The 26,473-nt window shown below is 47.0% G+C and overlaps 2 protein-coding genes and 1 long non-coding RNA gene across 13 annotated transcripts; 2 read left to right on the top strand and 1 right to left on the bottom strand.

Moving 5' to 3' along the window:
- Positions 1-568: 568 nt before the first annotated feature.
- On the top strand, positions 569-12,525 carry LOC133901638 (ankyrin repeat-containing protein At5g02620-like). 8 transcript variants are annotated; one of them, XM_062343060.1, is made up of 5 exons: positions 569-1,171; positions 1,240-1,767; positions 1,859-2,376; positions 2,497-3,213; positions 11,897-12,525. In XM_062343060.1, the coding sequence occupies exons 1-5, from the start codon at positions 787-789 to the stop codon at positions 11,960-11,962; spliced, it is 2,214 nt and encodes a 737-aa protein (XP_062199044.1). In that variant the 5' UTR covers positions 569-786; the 3' UTR covers positions 11,963-12,525. The 8 variants fall into 8 exon arrangements, with proteins under 8 accessions (XP_062199044.1, XP_062199046.1, XP_062199045.1 ...); XM_062343062.1 differs by lacking the exon at positions 11,897-12,525 and adding an exon at positions 3,649-4,098; XM_062343061.1 differs by lacking the exon at positions 11,897-12,525 and having other exon boundaries at positions 569-1,134; positions 1,248-1,767; positions 2,497-3,454.
- Positions 12,526-12,730: 205 nt separating this feature from the next.
- On the bottom strand, positions 12,731-18,239 carry LOC133901639 (cysteine desulfurase, mitochondrial-like). 4 transcript variants are annotated; one of them, XM_062343067.1, is made up of 3 exons: positions 16,670-18,238; positions 14,566-14,714; positions 12,731-13,037 (listed from the first exon to the last, which is right to left on the bottom strand). In XM_062343067.1, the coding sequence occupies exon 1, from the start codon at positions 18,079-18,081 to the stop codon at positions 16,732-16,734; it is 1,350 nt and encodes a 449-aa protein (XP_062199051.1). In that variant the 5' UTR covers positions 18,082-18,238; the 3' UTR covers positions 12,731-13,037; positions 14,566-14,714; positions 16,670-16,731. The 4 variants fall into 4 exon arrangements, with proteins under 4 accessions (XP_062199051.1, XP_062199052.1, XP_062199053.1 ...); XM_062343068.1 differs by having other exon boundaries at positions 12,731-12,972; XM_062343069.1 differs by lacking the exon at positions 12,731-13,037 and adding an exon at positions 14,845-14,960 and having other exon boundaries at positions 14,394-14,714; positions 16,670-18,239.
- A 4,129-nt stretch (positions 18,240-22,368) lies between these two features.
- LOC133902540 (uncharacterized) lies at positions 22,369-23,064 on the top strand. Its single transcript, XR_009906878.1, has 3 exons — positions 22,369-22,430; positions 22,497-22,619; positions 22,693-23,064. It is a non-coding gene; the product is annotated as an uncharacterized LOC133902540 (long non-coding RNA).
- The last annotated feature ends 3,409 nt before the right edge of the window (positions 23,065-26,473 follow it).

The raw sequence follows: 26,473 nt of genomic DNA, 5'->3' as shown, positions 1-26,473 counted from the left end.
AACATCAAGCACAAACTCAACATATGGAGATACAGATGCGGAATAAGAGCACAGCCGAATAAATACGTCAGGAGCGATACTATAGTTTGATTTTAGATGAGATTAAAAAAGAGAAAATTATCTGCTAATTTTTCTCTTAATTTCTTCATTTATTTTTATTAATAAAACAGGTTCTATATCTGTAGTTAGTTAGTAATGAAGTGGGGATGTGAGAGGACGAGTATAAATTGTAAAAATAGATAAATTATTCGAATTTGAGGTTTTATTAAATGAGAGAAGGGTAGGGGAAGATGGAATTTTTTTAAGTAATATTAATTTAATGAAAAATTATAAAAATATTGTGTATTTTTTGCAAATTGCAAAAATAGTATAATATGGGTAGGCCAATTGCCGACACATGGTGAGACATAGGTAGGAAGCCTGTTGGGAATAAAGCACGTGTCGGCAGGCTAATTATACTTTTTTAAATTTTCAATAATACATAATTTTTTATAACCTTTCATTAAATTAATAATATTTTAAAAAGAGACGACGCGGAACCGGTTGGGTTTTATAGAGTAGAGACAGAGATTGGCGGCAGTTCCTCCATCCGCGGTGAGTGAGATATCCTGCACACCACCGGCATCTAGATATTCCGTGGGTGTGATATCCTGCACACCACAGGCACTTAGATATTCGGTGGGTTAGATATCCTAAGATTTGATGAGGATGAGCTAGAGAGGGGTTGGGGTCTAGGGAGGAGTAGTGGGATGGGCAACGAAAGGGGAAAACAAGGAATGCGATTCGATGGTCGGACGCCGGAGGATGCCAACGGCTCGGCCGCTCGGCCGTGAGTCCGAGCGAACATATGGGATCTGTAACCTCCGAGACTCCCAACGCCAGAAGATGTCGGTTGAATTGACTGAGCGAATGGAGGAAGCTTGGAGAAAGGCCGAACAGCTCAAAGACGAGAATCTGCAGGCTGCGCTGCGTCGTGCAAGGGAGTCGCCGGACGACACGAGGTTCCTGCTTCCTCTGATGCAACTCCCTCAAGAGGATGAGAATGGCCACGGAGCAGCTGGTCGGCGGATGGCCGAGCGCAAGGTCATGTGCCCGGAATTGTATCGTGCGGCCTTCTCTGGATCTGCGCAGAAGGTGCGGGATCTTCTTGCAACCTCTGAAGCCACCGTAGGTACCCCCAAATCCTCCTGATTGGCCGTGAGTCCCGACCTGATTTGATTGTACTAATTCGTCTTCCAGATCGACAGGGAAGAATGCACGAGGGGCGGTGCAGCCTTGATGAGGTCAGTGCGGCGTGGAACACGGTTCTCCACGTAGCCGCCGGCGAGGGGCACGCCTTTCTTGTGCGGCAGCTCTTCCAAGACGCGGCAGCCGCTGCGCTGCTGCCATCGGAGAACTTGAGGTCTGAGACGGCGCTGCACCGCGCCGCGAGGGCGGGGCATCGAGGTGTAGTCTCCCTCCTCATCTTGCTGGCCCAAGCGCCGGAGGGGCCCGGCGCGCTCCAGATTCTGGTGAGGACGAACAGCGGAGGAGACACGGCACTTCATGTGGCGGCGCGGCACGGGCGCCAGGCGGTGGTGGAAGTGCTGATGGTGGCTGCGCCGGCGCTATCCTGCGCAGTGAACGACGCCGGGATGTCGCCCCTCTATCTCGCCGTGATGAGCCGGTCAGTAGGCGCCGTCAAAGCTCTGATCAATTGGGGCCATGCATCTGCCTCCGGCCCCAAGATGCAGAATGCCTTGCACGCGGCTGTTCTGCAAAGCGCAGGTGATCCTCATATCAAATCTGAAAAATAGTGAGAAAAAAGCTGTAACTAGTGCTAGTTTTCATGCTTAACAAGGTGATGAATCGGATGTAGATATCACATCCGAGATATTGTCATGGAAACCGGATCTGGCTAAACAAGGTGATGAATCGGGAAGCACTCCACTGCATTATGCTGCTTCTGATGGCGACCGCAACACTATCAGCTCGCTAACTAAAATGGCGCCCTTAGCTGCGTATGAGCAAGACAATGAGGGTTTCACGCCTCTGCATGTCGCGGCCTGGGTGGGCCATGTCGAAGTCATCCACAAAGTTCTAGAAGCTTGCCCAGATGCCGCCGAGCTCATCGACAAGAAAGGGAGGAATTTTCTCCATGTTGCAATCGAGCGAGGCCATGAATCTGTAGTCAGGTACGTTGTTGCCAACCCGCTCCTCGTGAAGATGGTCAATGAGCAAGACAAGGAGGGGAACACGCCGCTGCACTCGGCGGTTATGTCTGGGAACCCAAATCTTTCAATTTTGGATAGCGGAGTTGTCGAATTAAACATTGCAGACAATGAAGGGCGAACGCCATTTGACCTTGCATCCAAGATAACTACCTTTTTGTTCATGGTAAAACCTCTGACCTCTCCTTGTACAGCATCCCACTTAAACTGTAGCAAAAATTATTTGTTCTTGCCATGTCTAGCAGACTGGATTTATATCAAGTCTCCTACTCTGTTTCACCTTCAGATTGCAACTGTGCTCAAGCTGTCAGCCCACGGTGCTCGGTTCGGCAAGCTACGCAAAGATGACATAACCCCCTGGAAAGCCGCTGAAACGATAGTAGATCCTAGCCAAAATGGGGAGAATGGTGCGGAGAGTAGAGCAATAAGAAAAGAAACTAATTCTACGCATGATGCCAGGAGAATCGCTGAGAACGCCTTGAACGCCGCAGCGATCAAGGACTTGCTCGACAAGACATCCAAGAACTTTGGGATTGTCTCTGTGCTGATCGCCACCGTCGGCTTGTCGGCCATGTTCAATGTGCCAGGCGGGTACGACTCCAACGGTGTAGCGAACCTCCGCGCGACGGTGCAGTACAAAGCCTTCCTGCTGCTCGACACCGTGGCTGTCTCTACCTCCGTCATCGCCACCATGCTCGTCACGTACGGGAGAGCAGCGCGCTTCAGCGCGGCGTGGCTTTTCCTGGCACTGATCTTCATCTGGGTGGCGCTCATGAGCATTGTTCTGGCTTTCATGGCCGCAGTGGTCTCGGGGCTCGATAGCACCATCACCAAAAGGATCATCTGGGGGATTTTCGTGATGCCGTTCGCTTTGGTGGTCGGGTTTAGCGCTGTTTGGCCTGTGCCAGCGCCGATCTTCACGAGCCTATGCTTGCTGGTACGTGCCTTAGCCGCTAAAGACTGGGGCCGGATGAGAAGGCATGTCGGACGGCGTTTCCCATTGGTGAGATCCTACCTCTTAGCTTTGTACTTGTTCTGGTTCTTGAATGCCGTGGCACTAGGTATTACCTTTTATATTATCAGAAACACTATGTAATGGGTCCTACGAAAGTACAGCTGTAGAAGGTGCCGTAAAATTCCCAATCCAATATAGTTTGGAGTTCAATCTATGCAACAAAACAGGTAAACTAAGGATTGTTCATGCTGATGAAACTCTGGAACAAAAATATTACGGCTCAATTAGACATTGTGGTGGTGATTTTTCAAAAAAAAAAATACACATTTATATATCAGTAGTAGAAAACATTATTTTTTTCAGCACTAACTGTAAAATCTTACTATACTAGCAAGATGACCTGCGCAAATTTGTACGACTAGGTTTGTTGCAGTTTATTATTATTATTATTATTATCCTTTGAGTTATCTTCTACTTCTCCAGCGTTGTGATAACAATGCAAATTGCCCATTGTGTTTTCTCTGGTGACGCGAGCCTCTTTCTACGGCTATGACACCTCTTTGCTGTTAGACATCTCTACACGAGCTTTTTGATTCTTCATCGGTGTACATCAATACTTTTATTTGCACATATGCTGCAATTATGTAAACACCATTAAATTAGCTATATGATGTGTAAATGTAATCGACATACTCGTCCCATGCATGCCACATTGCCACTCCTTTTCTTCCATGTTGACCAACTGAAACACCTTTGCAACCTCACTAAATGCCGTAACTTTCACTTCACTGGTGTTTGTATACCTCCTTTAGTTGTTCTTCCCCACCTTTATTAAGCACGGGTGCTCGTACTCACCGTCATGGCCCTCACCTGTTATCTATGGTTCTAGGGAGCACCACAACACTGTTGTCACTAAACGAATTTTGTGGGCAGACAATATTGTCGGGAGAAAATAGATCAGTCTGAGGACAATAGTTAAATATTGCTATTAAAGGTTCTTCTGGAGCCTTCGGTCTCCGAACCCTCAGCAGGAGATCCAACTTTCAGATGCTGCAACAAATCCCTCCGGAGCCTTCGGCCTTCGGACTCTCAGCAGGAGGCCTGGCCCCCGGAGGCTGCGGACCCTTTCGGGTCACCCCTCCGGTGCCTGTGCAGCCTTCCGAAGCCTGAAAATGAAGCAGGTCTTCGGAGACAATATCAACGAAGAAACGACACTCCCCAGCAACCGAACTGACGTGAGGTGACGGACAATTAATACCGGTGCAAGTGGTGTTTATCCTGACACAACGTCGGACCGCAATTGGCAACCAGCTCACTCTCAGGGGGCAGGCACCACAATAATTACCACGGTAGATATTTAGCTTCTATGTACGGTAAAAAGTAGTTAGCTGGGATAAAGCTTAGTAATTCGGTCTGGTCCTAAATATTTGTATATCGTGATAACTTGTACACTAAGTTACGTACCACCTTATAAATAAGAGGTCATGATCATCTAGGCAAAGAAGATGTCACAAGGAGAATGCTCAACGCAACACACAGGACACAGAGGTGCACAAACACAAAGTCACGCTGTGATACACCCCCCCCCCAAACTGATCCATTTTTCTACTATCAATACATTTGTGGTGTTCTTTCTTCTCAAACTTCATCTCCAAGCTTGAGTCTGCTCCTTAGAAGAAACTCTCGCCGTACTTACTGGGGCAAGACGATCTCTTTCTCCAACAGCGCACCGTCCGTGGGGACTCGAACACAGAAGTGCTAAAGAGAGATAGGAATCTGGCCAGGAAAACCACCAAAGCGCTAGCTCTAAACCACCATATCCACCGTTGCAACCATGCAACCATATGTGTGGTTGTCTCAGCCATGCACACCGTGTGCACCCTTCAGCCTCGTTGACGTATGGGATGGCGTTCCTCCGGCCTGACCAACCCAAAACCTTGGGTCGGTACGAAAACTCCAGACGGCGCGGAGGCTTTCCAGCCTCTGCATGGCGAAGACCTCGTCGTACCAGGAGAGGTCGCGGCCGAGGCTGCACCAAAGTAGGCCGCTTTCCAGTGGTTTTGGGCGGTCGAACTCTGGGATGTTCCCGCCTGGGCTTGGTCCCAAAGTATCTCCTTTGGTAGCACTCGGGATGCCCTGGGCGAGCCAACATCTCCAGAGAGTCTGTCCACCCAGTGTCCTCCCCGGGCCCCTCAGGCGAAAGAGGGTTCCAAGGAGGCGCAAGGCTCTGGAGTGCACATACCCCGCCAGTGCCCCCGACACAGCCCTCGTGACGCCAACCGTGCGTAGGGAACCCCAAGTCCACCTCGTCCAGGGAGATGTAGTCGGAGCCACTCTAGCTCTGAAAGTCGGTTCACCCGACAACCTCGACAGTCTCCCCAAAGGGAAGGAGGCCCTAGGGAAACCATAGGCTCCGGGGCATGCGGCCCTGGCAGCGACCTCAATGTCAACCACAAGCTCTGGTACCCCCGGAGGCACACAAGTGCATCCTGCACGAACCGGGGCGTGGCCATAAAACCAACGACTGCCGAACTCTCACGACCTTCCGGGAGGAATACCTTTGAAGACAAGTAGGATATCTGGCCTCAAAGGGAATCAACGAAGGACGACACAGGGGTCAGAAGCCTGGGGCAAATACCTAGCCCTCTGACCCCGCTCTGTCGCCACCAACTCCACCACCGATGGTGCAATATCTCGACGATAAGGACCGAGTCGGAGAGCATTGTCGCCAGGCTCCGGACGGATTACCTCTGGAGCCGGGCAATGGCTAAGAGCTGAGGGGGTCGAGGACCACCTCTCCCAGCTTAGCCATAGGCTTCGAGGCCTTCAAGGCTCATAATAGAGGCCTTATTCTGGCAAAGGTACATCCACTATTACTTATCGATAGTTTACCTAGTTGGTCTATCTTTCATACAGTAAGATTAAAACATGTTGGAGGCCATCCAACCTTACTACTAGAAGTTTTTTACAACAGATAGCCACTAGGTAGAAATGGTAAATCTAGATTATATCTCTGGTTAGTAGTAAGCACTAGAACTTAAGTTACATCTTCATTTGACATGAGTTATGAATAGTTGTCTGACCTAGCTATGTCTTATACTGCAATTAGCTGCTAATTACCAACAGTAGACTGCAAAACTTAACTAGTACATAATCATACAAATGCCCACACACCTGCAGTTGTGCCGCATGCCTAGGTCACTCAGAAGGCAGATTATGCCAAGGTGTCCTGGAAGGTATTGCATAGCCTCGGTAGTGTGGATGTCGCATATCAAGGGATGACCTTGATGTGAGGATGTGGTGCTCTGAGGAATGCTGTCGCAAGGAGTCTTCATTGCATGACATGCTTATACACCGCGAGCGCAGCATGCCTAAGTCACCACGAAGGCATCAAGCCTAGGTTTCCTCGAAGGTATTGCATAGCTTCGGTCGTATAAATGCCACGCGCCAGGGGGACACCCTTGGTGGATAGTGTTGCGGTGCACCCGGGGCGTTTTCTCGTGAGTACGACAAACTTACACACCGCAGGCATAGCATGCCTAGGTCTTCTGGAAGGCAAGATTGCCTAGGTTTCCTGGAAGGTACTGCGTAGCCCTGATAGTTTGTAGGGCCTTCGGCATTAATACATGCCAAAGGACACTTATAAAACCTCCAACAAAGATGGAGAGTCCTACAAAACCTCCGCCAAAACAAAGGATCCTACAAAACCTACGGTAAAAACTAAGAGTCTTGCGAAAACTCCAGGAAAAACGGAGAGTCTTACGAAGCCTCCAGCAAAAACGGAGAGACTTCCGAAAACCTCTACGAGACGGAGCATATTACAAAAACCTCCACCAAAACGGAGAGTCCTACTAAACCTCCGGCAAAAATGGAGAGTCCTATAAAACCTCCGCCAAAACGAAGAGTCCTACAAAATCTCCAGCAAAAATAGAGTCCCGCGAAAACTCTGGCAAAAACGGAGAGACTTCCGAAAACCTCTACGAGACGGAGTGTCTTACAAAAACCTCCGTCAAAACGGAGAGTCCTACTAAACCTCCGGCAAAAATGGAGTCTTACAAAACCTCCACCAAAACGGAGAGACTTCCAAAACCTCCACAAGACAGAGAGTCTTACCAAACCTCTGCCAAAACAGAGATACTTCTAAAACCCCCGTGAGACTGAGTATTATAAAACCTCCGCAGGAGGGAGAGCCTTGCAAAAACCTCTGCAAGACGGAGAGTCTTCAAAAACCCCCGCAAATGGGGATATCTTCCAAAAACCTTCACCGAACGGAGATGTTCTAAAAAGACCTATCGAACAAAATCCCCCGGCACCTTGAAGGCAAACACCTCCATGTTGGAGGGTTGTGAAACCCACTCGCCTACAAAAGGCACAGCCAACAAAATGGGTATAAATCCCCCTCCCCGTAGGAAGAGGTATGGCCCACGTGACTCAAACACGAATGGTAAAAGGTAAAATTATTACCCTGCAGTCTCATCTAAGACACGACTCATACATCATTTATAAAGACTATGCTAATATTAAGCAAAAGCCCACTCTGCGTGGCACGGGAAATGGAATAGAATCCTCAACTGTTCATTGTAAAGGCAGCAGCTTTCGGCACGTCGTCGCCAGGCTCCGGACGGATTACCTCCGGAGTCGGGCAGCAGCTAAGGGCCGAGGGGGTCAAGGACCACCTCTCCCGTCTGGTCTTCGGTTTCGCCTCCGACATGCTGTCGCCAGGCTCCGAACGGATACCTCCAGAGCTGCGCAGCGGCTGAGGACCACCTCTCACGTCTAGCCTTCAGCTTCACCTCCGACACACCGTCGTCATGCCCTAGACGGATTACCTCCAGAGCCAGGCAACAGCTAAGAGCCGAAGGGGTCAAGGACCACCTCTCATGTCCTAGCCTTCGGCTTCACCTCTGATACACCGTCGCCAGGCTCCAGACGAATTACCTCCGGAGCCCAGCTACGGCTGATGGCTGAGGGGGTCAAAGACCACCTCTCCCGTCCTAGCCTTTAACTTCGCCTCCGACACGCTATCGCTAGGCTCCGGACGGATTACCTCCGGAGCCAGGCAGCGGCTGATGGCCGAGGGGGTTGAGGACCACCTCTCCCGTCTAGCCTTTGGTCTCGCCTCTGACACGCTGTTGCCAAGCTTTAGACGGATCGCTTCTGGAGCCGGGCAGCGGCTAAGAACCCGAAGGGTCACAGACCACCTCCAAAGCTTGTCCCCAAAGGTTCCAGATGGACTTCATCAGGTCAGAAATCTAGAATAAATTTGGAAGAAGGTCCTACCAACGCCGAACCCGAGGAGTGCGCAATGGCCGGGAACGACGAGGTCGCTACTACTTCGCCCAGCCCTCCTTAGTTACCCTACGTGTCTACTGCTACCAGATTCGCGAGGCCACCTCTCCCTAGGAAGGAACGAAGTTGGCTACGATCTATGCGAAGTCTCGATACCTCAATCATCCGAAAAACCAGCCATTGCCTACGAAGGGGGCGAAGAAGCGCGGCACGAAGGCACACAGACATACGGTCACCTGTTCGAAGGATCACCTTACACTGTGGCCCAAAAAGAGATACTATCGCTCCCAAAGGTCCAAATTATATTATTAACAACTCGTGCATTCGGAGGATGCGTACAAAGAAGCAACAGTACAAAGACCGCTACAGAAGAGACAGACCCCGAAAGAGCAAACCAGGGGGAGAAAGAGTACAAGGTGGCAAAAGGAAACTATGGCCCGCAGCGGGGCCATAGTCGAACTGCAAGATAGGGATGTCCCACAGCTTCACCAGAAACTCCCCCGAAGGCCGCCTTCGCCTCCTACGGGTCCTGGCAGGGGCTGCGCATAGAGCGGCATATGCACCTCATTCGCGGCCTACCGCTGCGGAAGCTGATGCAGTAACCGGCCCCCGAGCTGTCGGAAGACGAAGAAGAAACCGAAGGAGCCATCGTCAGGGCCTCCTCCCCCTTCTTCTCGGCCTCCTCCTTCACCGCTAAAGCCGTCGGTGTCTCCGCAGAACTCCTCCTCGTCGCTCTCCCTCCGCAGGAGATCCCAGTCGGTCTCCTCATCGTCGTCGGAAATATCGATAATCTCAGCAGGCGTGATCTCCTAAACCAGGGGTTGAACAAGAGCGGCAGGCAACTGTCCACCCCGCAGGGACAAAAGCAGAACGGCCACCGGCGCCACTGTTGTCGGCCGAGCCGGCCCAACCCCAGTAGAAGCAGTCGAGATCATCGATATCTCCAAAGAGGATGAGGAGGAAGACGACGCCATATTCAAGTCAAGGTTAAGTGCTCGCTCGTGGGGCGTTGGTGAATCCAACCGGATGACCCCAACTTTATATCTAGTTCAAGCAGCCACGTACGTTCAGGAGATGAAGCGGAACCGACGCGGCATCACTCCATGGAGTCCCCCATTAAATCCCTGGGGGCCCGTGGCATATCCCAGTCGTTCCGCCGTCACGTGGTAACATCCTACGGCAACACCTCGTTTTTTCACACGAACGTCCTGTCACATTAATGACCTAGACTCCTTTCGGCGCATGCCAGGGGCGTGGGCACAAGACCCTAAACAAACCCACGCATTATCCAGTCAAAATGCACTAGTGACACATCCCATCCTGCTGTCCTCAAATAGGCAAACCCCCGAGCCCACACGTAATCTCCACTCTGACAAACTCAAATGGTGAGAAGAACCATCACCAAAGAAGTCTGAAGAATCTAAATCGGCTTTAGCACGGACCCCGGAGTGCATCACCTCCATCGATGCCCCTTCGGCCTTGGATCCCGATATTACATATACCAACTCCAACAAGCTCCGGAGCATGCCTCCTCTGGCAATACGTCTTCAGTCTTCGACTTCAACGCCGCCTGCACCTCCGACCTCAGCATAACCCTGGGGTGTGTCGCCACCACCAATGCACCATCAGCCTTGAGCTTCGCCATCAACGCCCACAGTTTCCGCCAAAAAAACTCCTTAGGGAAAGGGAATTGCCTTCAGACATTCTTGTTACTATTCCAGGCTGGAGTTGGTTTTCCTCTACATCTTCTCACCCCTCCAAACATTGGGGTCAAAGAATGAGGGGGTACTTTTAGGAGAAAATAGACCAGTCTGAGGACAATGGTTGAAAATTGCCAAAGGTCCCTATGTAGCTTTCGGTCTCCGGACCCTCAGCAAGAAGCTCGACTTTCGGATCCTGCAAGCCCCTTCGGGCCACCTCTCTGGTACGTACGTGGCCTTCCTAAAACTCGGAGCTACAGCAAGCCCATCCGGAGCCTTCGATCTCCAGACTCTCAGCAGGAGGCCTGGCCCTCGGAGGATGCGGACCTCTTCGGGCCACCCCTCCAGTGCCTGTGCGGCCTTCCGAAGCCTGAAGATGCAGCAGGTCTCCGGAGACAATATCAAGGAAGAAAGGACACCCCCTGCAACGGACCTGACGCGAGGTGACGGGCGATTAATGCTAGTGCAAGTGGTGCTTATCTTGACACCCCAGTGCGATGAAAGTCCTGGCACCCCAGGCAGAGCAATGTCGGGCCGCAATTGGCGACCGGCTCACCCCTCAGGGTAGATATTTATCTTCTATGTAGGGTAAAAATTAGTTATACGGTATATGGCCCAGTAATTCGATCAGTTTCTAGATATTTATACATCGTGATAACTTGTACACTAAGCTACGTACCACCCTATAAATAGGGGGTCGTGGTCATCTGGGCAAAGAAGAGGTCACAAGGAGACCGCTTAATGCAACACACAAGACACAGAGATGCACAAACACAAAGTCACGCTGTAATACTCCTTTCAGACCGATCCATTTTTCTACTATCAATATATTTGTGGTGTTCTTTCCTATCAAACTTCGTCTCTAAGCTTGAGTCTCCTCCTTAGAATAAACTATCACCGTACGTACTGGGGCAAGACGATCTCTTACTCCAACAAATACTATCAACGTTTCCTCATCAGTCTTGGCTCTTTGCTTCCATGCAGGTCAATGATATCTATGACATATATAACATTATTGGAGTTATCGCACTTGGAACCTACCAAATTCAGATTTGCAAATTAAATGAATGTTAGATATGTGTGTTGTGAAATTCCGGAGGTGCCTTGAATTATTGGACACTTTCTGAAATTTTGAGAGCTTGCTTGAATTTCCTGGATTTTTAATGTGCATCTCATATTTTTCAGAAACTTAAAACAATTGCTGCTCAAAATTAGTGTCAAATGAAAAACTTGAAACTTCTAAATAGGCAAATACACCTATAGTATTTTTGACGAGTTTTCCATAAATTTAGACCTTGATCTGATCCACGAACAGATTTGATTAAATTTCAGGAATTAAATTGCTTTGGTATAACAATTGAAAATGGGAAAAGCTAGCACGGACTGCATCTAGTTTGGCCGGTTATCTCCTCTCGTATCTGGCCCACCAGTCAGCCCTAGGGTGACCCCACGTCCCCACCCTCCTTCCTCCCGTTGCCCCCTTTCTGCCCAGGGCTTTTCCATATTTCTTTTTTTCTTTTTCGAAGGCGTGCTGTATTTGTTCAAAACTCTGTTTGGGACTCCCTTATGGTTCCAGCGGACGGCAAGGATTAAGGGAATACATCAGATCGCTACCGTTAATTATGGACTTTTAGTGTCTGTATTTTCACATGGACTCTTTTGTTCTGTTGACTTCTAAAATCAAGCTAGCGAAGCAGTATCATTTGTTTACGAAGTCTGTAACAAAGGTTCTCTGCTTTCAGTGTGGTGGAAGTTCGAAAGCATTTATAAGCTTGCAAGTCTCACACGGAGATGAAGGCTCAAGGTGAAGTATGATCTCTGATGTGCAGTCTATCTCCTCCCTAGTTGCTGGCATCCTCGGTGGAACGCTAGGCACCGTAACGTGGAATTCTAAGGAGAGCTTCGTTGATGGGCGCTCGCTGCCGGCGGTCTGGGTGGGCACACCAGAGCCCAACCAACAACACACGTTCCATCTCCTCGTTATCGAACTCACCGTTCAGCCGTCCGTCTGCTGCGTCGAGAACTGCTCCTTTTTCATGCAACTCCCTGACAGAATCAACAAGGGTGGTGCTAGGCGCAGCCTTATCTTGTTGGAGGATGATTGGTGACCGGCCGCACGAAATCTCCAGCAGCATAATCCCGAAGCTGTAAACGTCAGAAACATGCAGTTTTTGCGCGTTTGAGCTAGAGCCTTAATGATATTGTTGGACCAAAGGCCACCGCAGCTAAAAAATCTCCAATCTTGACATTGATTGAAAGACTCGTCCCGCATCGCATTGCTTGGTTTGATGTTCAAGTGCACGAAAGGGTACCAGAAGTCGCTATGGAAGTACCGGAGACCAAAGCCCATGCCTAGGATTATCTTGTACCTGGCAAATAAACGCATTACTATTACATTATTTAAAAAAATTTCAGCACTTGCTGAATTAATTCGTGGATGAGAAACTGCTTAGTTTCGGTTGAAAAAATTTGTGAACTTATATGAGCCACGTAAGAAGGGTTCCTGGATTGTAGAGATGGTCATGGAGGCTGCCGTCATTCACAAATTCATAAACGACGCAAAGCACCAACCCAAGAGCTGCACAAGGTTTCTATGCCTCATGATTTCAAGACTCCCACTGTACAAACTCGGAACTGTCTGTCTGGCTCTAGTTTCATTTTTTTACAGCTTCAGGATGCCTAAAAAATTGTCTAACACCATACTAACACCTCGGTCACCGAGCAACCTCTCCAAAAAATTGTCCGTCGCGTCCAACACCTCTTCGTAAGAAACGTGGTGGATAATCTGTCCAGCCACCAAATCTTGGTATGGGATGACCTGACGACGAGAATGTGTGACAAGGAAATGGTGCAGCGAGAATGTGTGAAGGTCCAGATATCCATCTGCTCAAACAGCAAAGGAAAGTTACTACCAGAGTTGTCACCACAAATAGAAGGTCTATTCCACTTCTTGGCTCTAGGACCACGGGGATCTGTTAGGCAAAATGGTCAACTAAGAGTGTTCCCCATTTCCCGTTGATCTTAAAACACCATACTAAAGAAAAGAAAATATCAGGTGCACAAGGCCTAATCGGTGTGCATATGCACAAACTCGTCTGGGACCCTCGGATCACATCTGGGTGGGAAAAAATCGCTAGTGACCATAGAAAAAAATGACATCGAAGAAATAACATGGAAGGTTCTGTTACGTATAAAGTGGTTGATGCAGCAGTTACTTTTTTTTTAATCAGCTCAAGTAGTTTGGCTTTTATGTTTTTTATTAATTTTATTTGCTAATCAATGGTTCTTGTAGAATCTTAACTACAACCATATCCACTACATAGATTAATTCAACTAGTGCACATATAAACATTGGTTTATTCTTCTCTTGGCATTCTTTAATATTTATGATAAACCCCATATTAAACGACATGTTTTCGTAGGAGGATCTTAACTAAATTCCTAGGAGTTTAATCAAATAAAACAAAATCTCAAGCATTCTTTGAACAAATTTCCCTTGTTCATGGAATGAATAAGGATTTGATCAGAATATGTAACCTTATGATTGTAGAGTGTTTGAAAAAGAAAAGGTACTCTATACTTTTTCACTTTGGGGGGAGTATTGAAACCTTAGTTCTTAGGATTTAGGATAAATTTGAACGAAATTCTAAAAATCACTAGACCACTCCCCAATTTCAAATAGGCCCTAATTTAAGAAAATAAGATAGTGTCAGATCTTTTCATGCTATGTTGCACCCTCTCAAAACCACACGTAGAAACACTAATCTCAAAGTGGCATTCACTTTTTTCCCCAAGGGAGTGAGGAACTCAGAGGTCTATTCAATTTTTGATGCTGTATGGAACTATGGATGCAAGAACGGGCACAAATGCCCAATCAGGCATCAGCACGAAGAAGGAACAACCAAATAAGCTCCCATTGAGCCAATGGGAGAAAAAGCATTGTTACATAAACAAACTTTTATGTGCAACTCACAGATAACTCAGGTCAGAAGACTCAAATTAGTTAGGTGGTAACTCACGTATAATTTAGAGGTGTATGGTTAAGGTTGTATACTTAGTATGGTTGAAACCAAAAGGTCACCAGGATTGGCAACAGGAAATCTCAAACCAGCAACCGCTCAGAAGGAATTTGGAAATGTGTGGATATATATTTCTTGATCCATTATGAGATCAACTTGATCTTGAAATACACTTGAAAGTTGAAACAAAGAAGAAAATTTAAATGAAATACCCAAAAAGTACCAATTGAAGATTTTTTAACTAAAGTTTTATTGAATGGAGCAAATAACAGCATTTATATCAGCACCAAAATATATTCACAGCACTGTAACTGCAACTACTTCAAGCTATATTTCAGATGATACAATACCAAGTATTTCAAGTATCCTTATTTTGTGTCAAGATACTCTACCTTAAAAAAACATAGCAAACCCTCCGGAACACATTTCAGCCCTCGTCTGAGAGCTGAATGGAGCATTCTTTGTATAAAACAAACTGATAGTCGCAATAGATTATGTTGATTCCACGCAGAGGAATGTCTTCACCAGTACCAGACAAAGCCTGAAGAGTTCCAACATGATGCACCAAATTAGAATTGTAAATACTCATGGTACTAAAAATTGTTCTTGATATATACTTAAAAAAAAGCCCAGTGATACAAGACAATGCGTATTTGATGAGAGAAACTGACCAAAGCAAGATTTACTAATTGGGGATCAAGTCATTTGGTGGTATTTTATAATTGGAACAACATGGGCAAGCATGAGCTTCAGGTATCTTGGTTTGCCGTCTAATGTTGTGGATTATCTGGCAAGAAAATATCACTAATGACTTCAAAAAGATCTCAAGTGAATAATAGTCACCAAGAAACATGCACAAGCAGTATAAGAACCAGACCCAAAAGAGTTTAGTATGGAGAGTGGCAGGCAAACATAGTCACATGGAGAAGCTACATGTAGAAATAATATAATGATGCGAACTATACGGTGGCAGAAATATCGCAGATGAAACTCAAAATATACTCCCACCAGTCACAAATGAGATATTTTCTTATGTGTGCAGCCACCTCTTAAAAATAAGGGTACCGATATCTCTAAGAATATTCAGATTAGGCATGTGAATCATATGAGTAGATTTGTTATAAAAAGTGCTACAATAAAATTATAATTCTACTAAGCTTTGCAAATAAGCACAAAATGGTGGTCAGAGTTGTGGTTTGGAGACAGTGTTTGTTTCCAAAAACACTAATTTAGTGATGGGATCTTGTAACTATCAACAAATTGAATAAATAGAAGCCAGGTCAATACAAATTATGGACTATGGAGAATGACTTCTAAATAGTCACACCATGAGGTTAAAGAACGTGCACCTGCAAAGGATGAGAGAAAACACAAACGGTACTGATAACCAAAATGTGGTGAACAGATGCAAGAACTGGGATAGCATTCAAATTCCCCAATATGCCAGGAAGGGACAGTAGAAAAAAAGGTACAGACTGGATTAGGATGTACGGTTGAACCAATACGGTATATGTGGGTTAAGCCATGAACCCAGTGCTATTTAGATAAGGACGCTGATGACAGACAACAGATTAATCGGGGACAACCAAGTAATATTTTATCTACAAACTAATATAGTTTCTCATCCTTGATCTAGTCCCCAAGAAAACAATGGCATAATATAACATATGAAATGTTTAACTGTAGCCAAGTGGTAAACAATTGGGTCTGATATCAGCTAGAACAATTTCAACACTGCAATTTCAGTGAGAAGCAAAAAAAGGCCAGATCAGGTCACATGGCTAGATCTTGCCATTTTAACTCATCATGTTTCGCATGCTTGGACTGCATGTTTACATGCCCTCAAAGTTTCATCCAAAAAAGAAAAAAAAATTAGGGCCTGAATTGGATGGGGGGGGGGGGGTTGGAATTGAATCCCAAGCATTTTGCACCAATTTGAATTAAATCCCAAAAATCCCCAGAGCATATCTCCAAATAAGCAATCTCAAAGGCATTACAAGAATGGAATGTTGTTAACTAGGGTCCAGCTTGGTGAGTTTCTTGTGTTGATATCCTGAAACAAAGACTGTGCCTTGTCTATTCTTGATCAGCACAGACACTTGCGAAATCTCATTAAGAAAACGCTGCTAGGGTACCCAGTAGCAAGGATCTTAGATTGAGCAAACATGCTAAGATGCACAGTCTACAGATTTTGATTTCATCTTGTTCTGAATTTTGCATGAGATTGAATGGAACAAAACCGTACTAGGTTCACTTTTCCAAATTGATCAACGGTCGTTTCATCACAGAGAAAATATGACATGCACAAATGTATGCTCAGAACAAATCACTAAGAAAGTATTGCATGCATTGTCATACGCTCAAAACTTCATAACAGGTGATACACTGAACAGGTGCAAGATTACTTGAGCAGGTGAATGGAACCAAGGCAACATGATATCTTCCTTTTTGAAAGAAAACAGGATAACAAGGAGCAGGAAACTAAGAGCCATATACCTATGTATGTGATCCGTGTATATCTAAAGCACTTTGAGTGACTGATTGTCATGAAAGCTGCCTCAGTGCTGTGACCACTCGATGCTCTTGAGGTCAATGCCAGCCTTGGCCATCTCATAGAGTGGGCTCATGTCACGGAGCTTCTTCACCTGATGCGTAGTGAGCTCAGTTGCTCTGTCTACCTCTTCCTCGGTGGTGAAGCGTCCAATGCCAAAGCGAATAGAGGTGTGTGCCATGTCCTCCTCCACCCCCAGAGCCCGCAGCACATATGAGGGTTCCAAGCTGGCACTGGTGCAGGCACTACCACTCGACACAGCCACCTCCTTCAGCCCCATCAGCAAGCTCTCCCCCTCGACATATGCAAATGACAAGTTCAGGTTCCCTGGGTAACGGTGCTCCATGCTTCCATTGATGACAACATCATCGACCTGTGCACGGATGCCATCGAGAAGACGCTGCTGCAGAGCAGTGGCACGCCTGTGATCATAGTCCATCTCTTGAGCTGCAATCTCACATGCGGCACCAAATCCAACAACAAGCGGCGTGGGCACCGTCCCACTGCGGATGCCACGCTCCTGCCCGCCACCACTCATCTGCGGCTCCACCCGGATGCGGGGGCGGCGGCGAAGGTAGAGCGCCCCCACACCCTTGGGCCCGTAAATCTTGTGCGCTGACAGCGACATGAGCCCAATCCCCATCCTGTTGACATCAATCGGGATCTTCCCAAGCGCCTGCGCGGCATCAGTGTGGAACGGCACGCCCTTCTCTTTGCAAATGCGCCCAATCTCCTCGAGCGGCTGCACGACGCCGATCTCGTTGTTGACGGCCATGACGGAGACGAGCCCGGTGTCGGGTCGGATGGCGTCCTCGAGCTGCGCGAGGTCGACGAGCCCGTCGGCGCGGACGGGGAGGTAGGTGACCTCGAACCCCTCCTGCTGGAGGTACCTGCAGGAGTCGAGCACGCACTTGTGCTCGGTCTGCGTGGTGATGACGTGGCGGCGGCGGTCGCGGTAGAAGCGCATGACGCCCTTGACGGCGATGTTGTTGCACTCGGTGGCGCCAGAGGTGAAGAAGATCTCGCGCGGGTCGGCGCCGACGAGGGCGGCAACGTGGGCGCGGGCGGACTCCACGGCGGCGTCGGACTCCCAGCCGTAGAGGTGGGTGCGGGAGTGCGGGTTCCCGTAGCGGGAAAGGTAGAAGGGGAGCATGGCGTCGAGGACGCGCGGGTCCACGGGCGTCGTCGCCTGCATGTCCATGTACAGCGGCCGCCCCGAGATGCGCACGCCCTTGACCGTGATGGACTCCTCCTCCAGCAACTCGGCAGGGGCCGCGGCCGTGGAGAGCGCGCGGGCGGGGGCGCGGGCAACGCCGCGGCGGAGGAAGAGGGGGAGGAGGCGGCGGGAGAGGGCCATGTGTGGGGTGGGGGGGGGGGGGGGGCGAGAGAGGTGGGTAGGGTTCAGGGGAGGGTTGGGGAGGCGCTGCGCCGCCGCTGGGCTTGCGGGGACGAGGCAGGAGGTGGGGTTGCGGTGGGACGAGAGGGGATAGGCACGACAATACGATACGATGCGGCGCGGCGGTGGATGGAGGGCCTAGCGAAGTGGGGCACGCAACGGCGACGCTTCAGCCTGAGGTTGAGGCCCATTTGGCTGCTGAGATTTTTTTATTTTTATATTTTTTAATTAAAAATTTAAATAAATAGATTCTCCGTGAAAAAAATTACAAATCTAGACGCCTGTAGCTCACTGAGAGGGCGGTTAGGCCAGCTAACCGCCCCCTGAGAGGGCGGGAGGCCTAACCGCCCCCTCAGAGGGCGGCTAGGGGGTGACCGCCTGTGTCCGATGCCTTACCGCCCCCTGAGGGGGCAGGTAGCCCCCTTGCCGCCCTCTCAGGGGGTGGTTAGGGTGCTACCCGCCCGCGCCGCTCGGCCTCCACCCCCATCCGGTCTCTTTTATAAAAGGGGCTAAAATTAGCCTAAAATCCTATTTTATTTAAAAAAAGAAAAAAAATTGTGAAGAGGGAGGAGAAGAGAGGAGAGGGGAGGGGAGGAAGAGAACCCGGCGAAGCCCTGCTGCATTTGAGCCGCGGATTTGAAGATCACTTTCGGTAAGTCATTTTTTCTTTTTATTGTTGTTAATTAGTGCAGTAGTAGCATATGACATAGGTTTTAGATATGTATGACCTAGTGTTTAGAAAATTCTATATTTAGTAGGAAATTGTCAAATTTATTTAGAACATTGTATGATAGTAGTGAAATATAGAATATTATTTTTACTATATTAAGTTTGAAAATGTAGATTTTATAGAATATTAATTGTAGGGTTGTACTGTGCGACATAGGAGGTAGCACTATATGATAATATGGGAACCTAGGATGTAGCATTTAGAAAATAGTAGCGTTTAATTTGCACACGGTACAATAGGTAGTAAATATAGATTGTATAGAGTGATATTTATAGGTTAGTTTGGTTAGGACTATTATTGAAAATCTATTGTTATGTATGAATCGGTGTCGGTAAATTATTTTATCGGATAATTAGAAATATAGTTTGTCGGTCTTAACATTGGTTATGTTTGCGGGTGTTTCCAGGGATGTCAAATAAACTAATTTTTCAGATATATTATGGTGAGGGTGAAATTAGATACGGTCCTAACAGTGTAGATCTGTCTGGATTTTATTATATCATGAAGGGTCTTAGTAAAGCTAATAAGAGGACCATTGTGGGTGTGTGCAAATGGCTCATGCGATTTTTCCAACTGGATCCGCAGCAACATGAGCTGAAGCCGAAAACTGTCCTCAGTCGTGTTAGTCATGGATATTTTGGTGAGCTTCTTCCCATCGAAGCCACATCAACCTGTCTCTGGTTTTGTTAGCTGAGGTGTACCTGAAAGATCAAACTGAGGTGAACTCTGTGGAAGCAGTAGCAGGACCAAGTGAAGCAGTGGAAGATGAATCAGAGCAGGTTAATGTCGGGTCCAGAGAAGATGTTGGTGATATTCCAGAGCTGCAACCGATGGGTATAGCCGATGAAGGAGAGCACATCCCTAGCATGATTGAAGAGATGGAGTTGGAGGATGAAGAGTTGGAGGAAGGCCTTGCCGATGGGGATTCATCTGACGAGAAGGGTAATGCTTCAGTGCCTGCAGAGTGGAGGGATCATGAATTTTCGAAGCTGGTGGTTAGCGAGGCTGATTGGACACTGTGGCAGTACCATGAGAATGAGGTATCCCAGGGTGCTATGTACCCTACAAAGGAGACAGTTATTGATGTAGTGAAATTCTGGTCGTTATTTCTTCAGAGGCAGTTCAAGGTTGTTAAACCCAGTAAAAGGGAGTACGATATGAAGTGTTTGGTGCTGCAGTGTCCTTGGCGGGTGCACGCATTCAGAGGGAAATGGGTAGACTACTGGCAGTGCTCAATAGTTAAGGAACATAATTGTCACATTGAGGAAATAGAGTTCACCTACCGGAACCTGTCATCTGCCTTTATTGCAAATATTATGTACGGGGAGATTGTGGACAACCTAAGGTATGAGCCATGATCAATAATCCGTGCTATTGAGCAAAGGTTCCAGTACACAATAAACTATGCGAAGGCATGGAGGGCGAAACAAAAGGCTATTGAGATGAGGCTCGGAACATATGAAGATTCATATCACAATCTACCTCGTCAATTAGCCACAATTTGTGGAACGAACTCAGGCAGCTACTATGATACCAAGCATTACCCCTCTACTGATGTGAAGTACAGCGGGAAAAGAGTGTTGCAGCGTGCTTTCTTTGCATTCACCGCAACTATCAAAGCATTTCGGTATTGTCGACCCATCATATGCCTAGATGGAACATTCCTGACTAGGAAGTACAAAGGGCAGATATTATCTGCAATTGGGGTCGACGGTAACAACCAAGTCCTGCCACTAGGGTTTGCTTTCGTGGAGAGTGAGAACGGGGACAGCTGGTATTGGTTCCTAAAGCGGGTCAAACATGCTATTGTTCTTGACCGACCAGATGTGTGTCTAATTCATGATAGACATGCAGGATTGTTGCAGGCTTTGTTGGATATGCAACATGGTAGTGTTCGACGTGGCGTAGCAGCATAGTGGCCCGACCTCAAAAGCAGGTGGTGCATGCGTCATATGGGTGCGAACTTCTAATGACAGTTTAAAAACAAAGAGTTGATAAAGCTTTTCAAAAAGTTGTGCAGTCAAAACCAGCAACGGAAGTTCAATGCCCTATGGGCAAGACTTGATGAACTGACTCTAAAACAAACAGCGGAGGCTGCAGCTAACGGTGATGAACTGATAGCTCTCGGACCTCTTCCAACAGATACTCCGCAGATAGTAAGGAGATTAGGTTCAGCTATTAGGAGCTTCTCACAGTGGATACGTAATGAGCCAAATGAAAAATGAGCTCTGTTGTATGACAGTGGTGGTGCAAGGTATAGAGTAATGACTATAAATCTTGTAGAGGTTTATAACTGGGTCATGCAAGGAATGAGGTCCCTACCACTTGTTGGAATTATAGAAGGTATTTTGCGTGGGACTTGTAAGTATTTCATTGATCGGTATGCAACTGCTAAGAATGTAATGGAGGACAATCGTATGCTTTATGGACGGATGCTATGTGAGTACATGGAGAAGGCCACTAAGAAGGCCCATATGCATCGCGCAAATCAAGAGGGGACTGCGGAGCACAAGTTCAGTGTCCTGTGCCGGGATAAGGGTCGGAGGGGGGGGAGACGCGAGCGGCATGTTCAAGAGTGTGTGCTAAGGAGTGGGACATGCATCTGTAGTTGCCAGAAGCCATAATTACTCCACAAACCTTGTACACACGTCATAACTGCGTGTGCGGAGCACCATATGCTTCCTAGGCAATATGTTTCAAAGTATTTTATGAAAGATCAAATACTGAACACCTGGAATCATAAGCTGTATGGTTACGGCATTGTTGACACTTTTACATGTAATCCAGAGCCTGCAAGAATATATGTGCATGATTTGGAAAAGATGAAGAATGCATCTGGCCGAAGACAAACTCATCGGATTCGCAACGATATGGATGAATCCGAGGCTGGCCTTAGGGTCAAGCGATGCAGTCAGTGCAATGAAACAGGTCACACGTACAAGTATTATCCCCAAAATACACCTGGTGATGCACCTGTTGTCTAGGTGAGTATTATGACGCATTGTGCTCGATTTGTAGCATTTGAACCTTCATTTGTAGGTAAATATCGCAATGTGTTAATGTTGCATATAGTGGTATAGTGAATTTGCATTCAATGTATATTGTTTATGTCTACATCTAGCAATGCATTAATGAACATATCTTTCAAATGCAGATATGGTGGACCCTGCGACCCCCGAGCTTTTGGACCCTGCAGTGGACAAGAGGCACCGTAGCTTCTTGTTCGCCGAGCACCAGACGGAGCTAGGAGTGTTTCGACCATGGGGGCCCTGGAGAGCTTCTTACGATCGACGAGTGATGGAAGCACAGGTACTTCGATAATTTCATACAAAATTGTCTAGTGGTGTCCACGCACGACTCGGCGGTTAGATGTGCACCGCCGTTCATTGGTGTCGGCACCCACACGACCCCTTTTACCACGTCATGCAGGCTCGGAGCAAATAGGTACGAATTTTTAATTCCAACGACATTCAACAATATTCGTTTCTTACTACTGCATTGATTATTAAACTTTCATTAGGTGCACCTACATAAGTCTCGACGCAGCCTCGTAGACCGAGCCCTGTGCGTCCACCCTCAGGTACTGGGTGCCCCCTTCATCCCCATTTTTAATACATTCAGCAAATTAAGGTAATATTGTGCACAGGTTACTTCGGTGATGAGGCCGGTCCATCTTCAGCGGCCCCACGCCCGACCCCACCAGTATCGTTCGAGCCATACTATGGCACGGCAGCCTGGCCTTCTTCTGCTGCACCGCCATACCACGCAGGTACAATTGTACATTTTTTACTACTACTTCCAATACCATATTGTTCATATCTAACATAATTATTTGTTCGTAGGCCCCTTCAGCCAGTACACATGGATGCCAGGAGAGTCTTCACAGTCCTCCTACCCTAGTCAGGAGGATGAGACTGGCCCGGACGCCGCATACGACCTCGTTCGTGACTTCTTCGGGGGCATACCTGACTGCGACGTCCTCCAGCGGTCCCAGGTACCCAGTGCTCCCCTTCGGACACAGCCCACGCAGGACGAGGCCTCGACACCGGTGCTCCCTATTAGGCCTACCAGACAAGTCGGTCCACCTGACCCCCTCACCTACTCCAGGGGCCACGTGAGGGTTAACCAGTGGCATCGGGACTACGATGGGGGGCATGGGCGACGGCAATGGGGGAGGCAGCAGTAGAATTTTAGATTTGTTGTAACTTACATATGCATATTCGCTTCGCGATGTGCTCCTACGTATTCAAACACATTTACTCTTTATGGTTCACTTGGCATGTCATAACTGCATTTCATATTCCAAAACGATGGCATCCTAGTTGCATTTCTTAATCCGACACGACCACACTCTACATTCTATCGTCGTCATTATATCTTACAAAGCTACTTATGCAACAAGTGACACCTCGCTTACTCTATTTGGGAGTGTAATTTTAATCACGAAGTGACCACACTACTGAACTTTAATCATGACATGACAACACATGCCTCCTTGCGCAGGCTTTAGACAAGAAGTGACAACACCGGACAGTTTTTTCCAAACAATAAATGACAACACAGGTACCAATAAATGTGGAATCTCTTACCATCATTAGTGACACAACTTTCCCATTCTTCAAGATGGAATCCAATGCTACTACCCCCATTTGAGCCCCTTCACTCACTCCTTTCTTCAAAAGCGAAACCAATGCTCCTGCCTCCCCCAACCATAAATAGCCGAACCTCCTTACGTTGATGCATCACTCATTTCTCATATCTCTCAAGTGCAATGTCTTCCTTAGCTCCACCAAGCCCACCAAAGAAACATTGGGGGACTACCTTACCTCAAGGTATCAAACCACCAATGTGCTTCTGTGGTGACCTTTGCAAGCTCCGCGAGTCGCATGACATCTCATACACCTATGGGCTGCGCTTCTTCATGTGTGCCAACTACGAGTATGACAAGCCTCAACATGCAACATATGAGTATCGACCGGTACAACAACATATATCAGCCACATCTCTGCCGATTTTGCACCCTGTTTTACTAACCGCTCATCTTGTTCTATTTGTTCAGTCCTCTTCACCGCTCTGTGATTTTATTCAATGGCTCGACAATGAGCAAAATGAGGAACAGAAGCAGTGGGTCGACATGAACATGAGGTGGAGAAGGGAAGTATACGCACATCGGGAGTACGAGCAACAGCAAGAGGAACTTCGCCTCAAGCGGGAGGAAGAAGAGTGCATGAGGAAGACGGCGCACGACCATACCGTGGCGCAGGCTTGGGAGGCTGAGAGGGCAAGGAAGAGGGAGAGAGCCTGCCGTGCTAAGGCGGTAGGTCCCGATGCCCTCCGAAAGAGAAAATATCCTAGATGCACTCAGTAGAGAATATCTAATGTAACCCGACATACTTTCACTCCCTAAGGCATGTTATGATTAGAATCGACACACTAATAAGTAGGTCTTAGTGCGAACCGTACATGCCACCTTCATTTCCTCGTCATGTCGTCGTGGTTACAGTCTTATGTAATGTTTTCACCCTATGTTTAATACTATGGTTGTCGTCGTTCGCACCTCATACCCACGTAATATGCTGCGAGTGCTAATTACTGATTTTTTATTCTCCAACTATTACATAACCTACTCCAAATTTTAATTCCAAATTTTCTTAAAGCCTTTTTTTATTATTTCATGAAATACACAAAATTTGGCAATTTTTGGGAAAAAAAGGCCATTACCGCCCCCTCAAAGGGCGGCAAGGGGCCTAACCACCCTCTCTGGGCCTACCCGCCCCCTGAGAGGGCGGTTAGCCCCCTTGCTGCCCTTTGAGGGGGCGGTTAGGCCTCCCGCCCTCCCAGTGGGCGGTTAGCTGGCCTAACCGCCCTCTCAGGGGGCTGCAAGCGCCTAGATTTATAATTTTTTCCACGGGAAATCTATTTATTTAAATTTTTAATCCAAAAAATATAAAAATAAAAAACTCGCTGAGAGGCCAGTGTTTCGGTCATGGATTGAGCTCCGGCCCCAATCGCGTGGCGGAGAGCCTAGGACGGAACCAGCCCATCTCAAACAAAGGCCACACCGCCTCATGGTAATTTCTTTTATTTTTATATTTCCATTTTTCAAATTTAACAAAAATATGCGTCCATTTGAAAACAAGAATAGGCTTCTATTGTCCGTAAAAATGTGACAAGTGGTGGGCTCCATGTTGTAACATTTAAAATTTTAATTTCATTGGTGTGGAGGGTCATGATAAGCAGCCACATCCTCCTGTCGCCTATTAGAAGGGCGATAGCTTTTCCTATATAAGCGTGACTCGGCCCTCCAAGCTGTGCTCTCCTCATTTGTTCCAATCGGGAGAGAAGAGAAGGAGGAGGTTAGAGTGGAGGGACAAGAAAGCAGTGAAGCTCTATCGGGATCCATCTCCGGCGAAGGTAAATGTTTAAATAATTGTATTTTTTTATAACCAGTTAGGTTAGCCATTAGATCTTGATTTAGAAATAAGTTAGCAATCATATTTAGGATTTAGTGATATCAAAGGTAGTGTTATTAGATCTAGTTTTATAGAGCAATGTAGAGCAATTGTTAGACCTATGTTTTTTTAAGTATAGTTGTACTGTTAGTACATCTAGTATTATTTAGCAATTGTTGGACCCAAGTTTTTTGAGTAATAATAGATATGTGTTTTTTACGTTCTGTTATTGTAGATCTAGCAAATATAGTTGTTATTAATCAAAATAATAATATAGTTTTTAATCGACTGTGGGCATGTATGACATTTTAGGATTTTTATGGAAAAAGGGACATTGTTTATGGTCCAGAAAGGGTAGATATGTCGGTGTTTGACTCAATAGATAAGAGTATAGCTAGACCAATGCAAAAGATTGTCTGTAATTTGTATGATTAGTTAATATGAAGTTTCAAAATAGATCTCAAGCAACAAGAGATGATTATTAGCATTGTAAGTAATCGCAAGACTGATGGTGTTTACTTGGAGGTGTACCCGCTTAGTGAAACCCATGTTTAGAGGAGGTACCTACAAGATGTAATTGATAGAGGTTGACCACCTATGTTGCTTGTGCAATGGAGGTATATGGAGGGAGTTGGGGAGTTGTAAGATGGAGGAGATATAGAGAAGGAGAAGGAGGGTGATGAAATAGTGGAACATGAGGTTGGAGAATCGGATGTCAGGCAGTTCTCGGCCATTCCAATAGAACCAACTGGTGAGTGAAATGAGAGGGAACCCATCCCTGATCTAATTGAACAGGTAGAGTGGGAGGTTGGGAGGATGAGGAAGCTCCTGAATATAGCATCTTAGATGACGAGGATGATGTTCATGTCCCTGAGGATTGAAACAATCTAGATTTTTTCAACCTAGTGGTGAATGAAGGGAATCAAATGTTGTTAGAGTACACTCAGAACTAGGTATCCCAGGGGACCTAGGCTATCAAGGATGTTGTGATTTAATAGGCAACATCTCTTCGGAGGCAATTTGTTATTGTGAATTTCATAAATAAGTAGTATGACGTGAAGTGTGTGAATGATGGTTGCCCATGGTGGGTGCACGCCTTCAAAGAAAAGTAAGTTGACTATTGGGAAGTATCGACAGTGATGTACCATAATTTTTTGCCGGACGAACTAGA

The sequence above is a fragment of the Phragmites australis genome, chromosome 20 (assembly GCF_958298935.1).
Source record: "Phragmites australis chromosome 20, lpPhrAust1.1, whole genome shotgun sequence".
NCBI lineage: Eukaryota > Viridiplantae > Streptophyta > Magnoliopsida > Poales > Poaceae > Phragmites > Phragmites australis.
The sequence above is the reverse complement of the archived record's forward strand: the minus strand, read 5'-3'. Positions and strand labels throughout refer to the sequence as shown.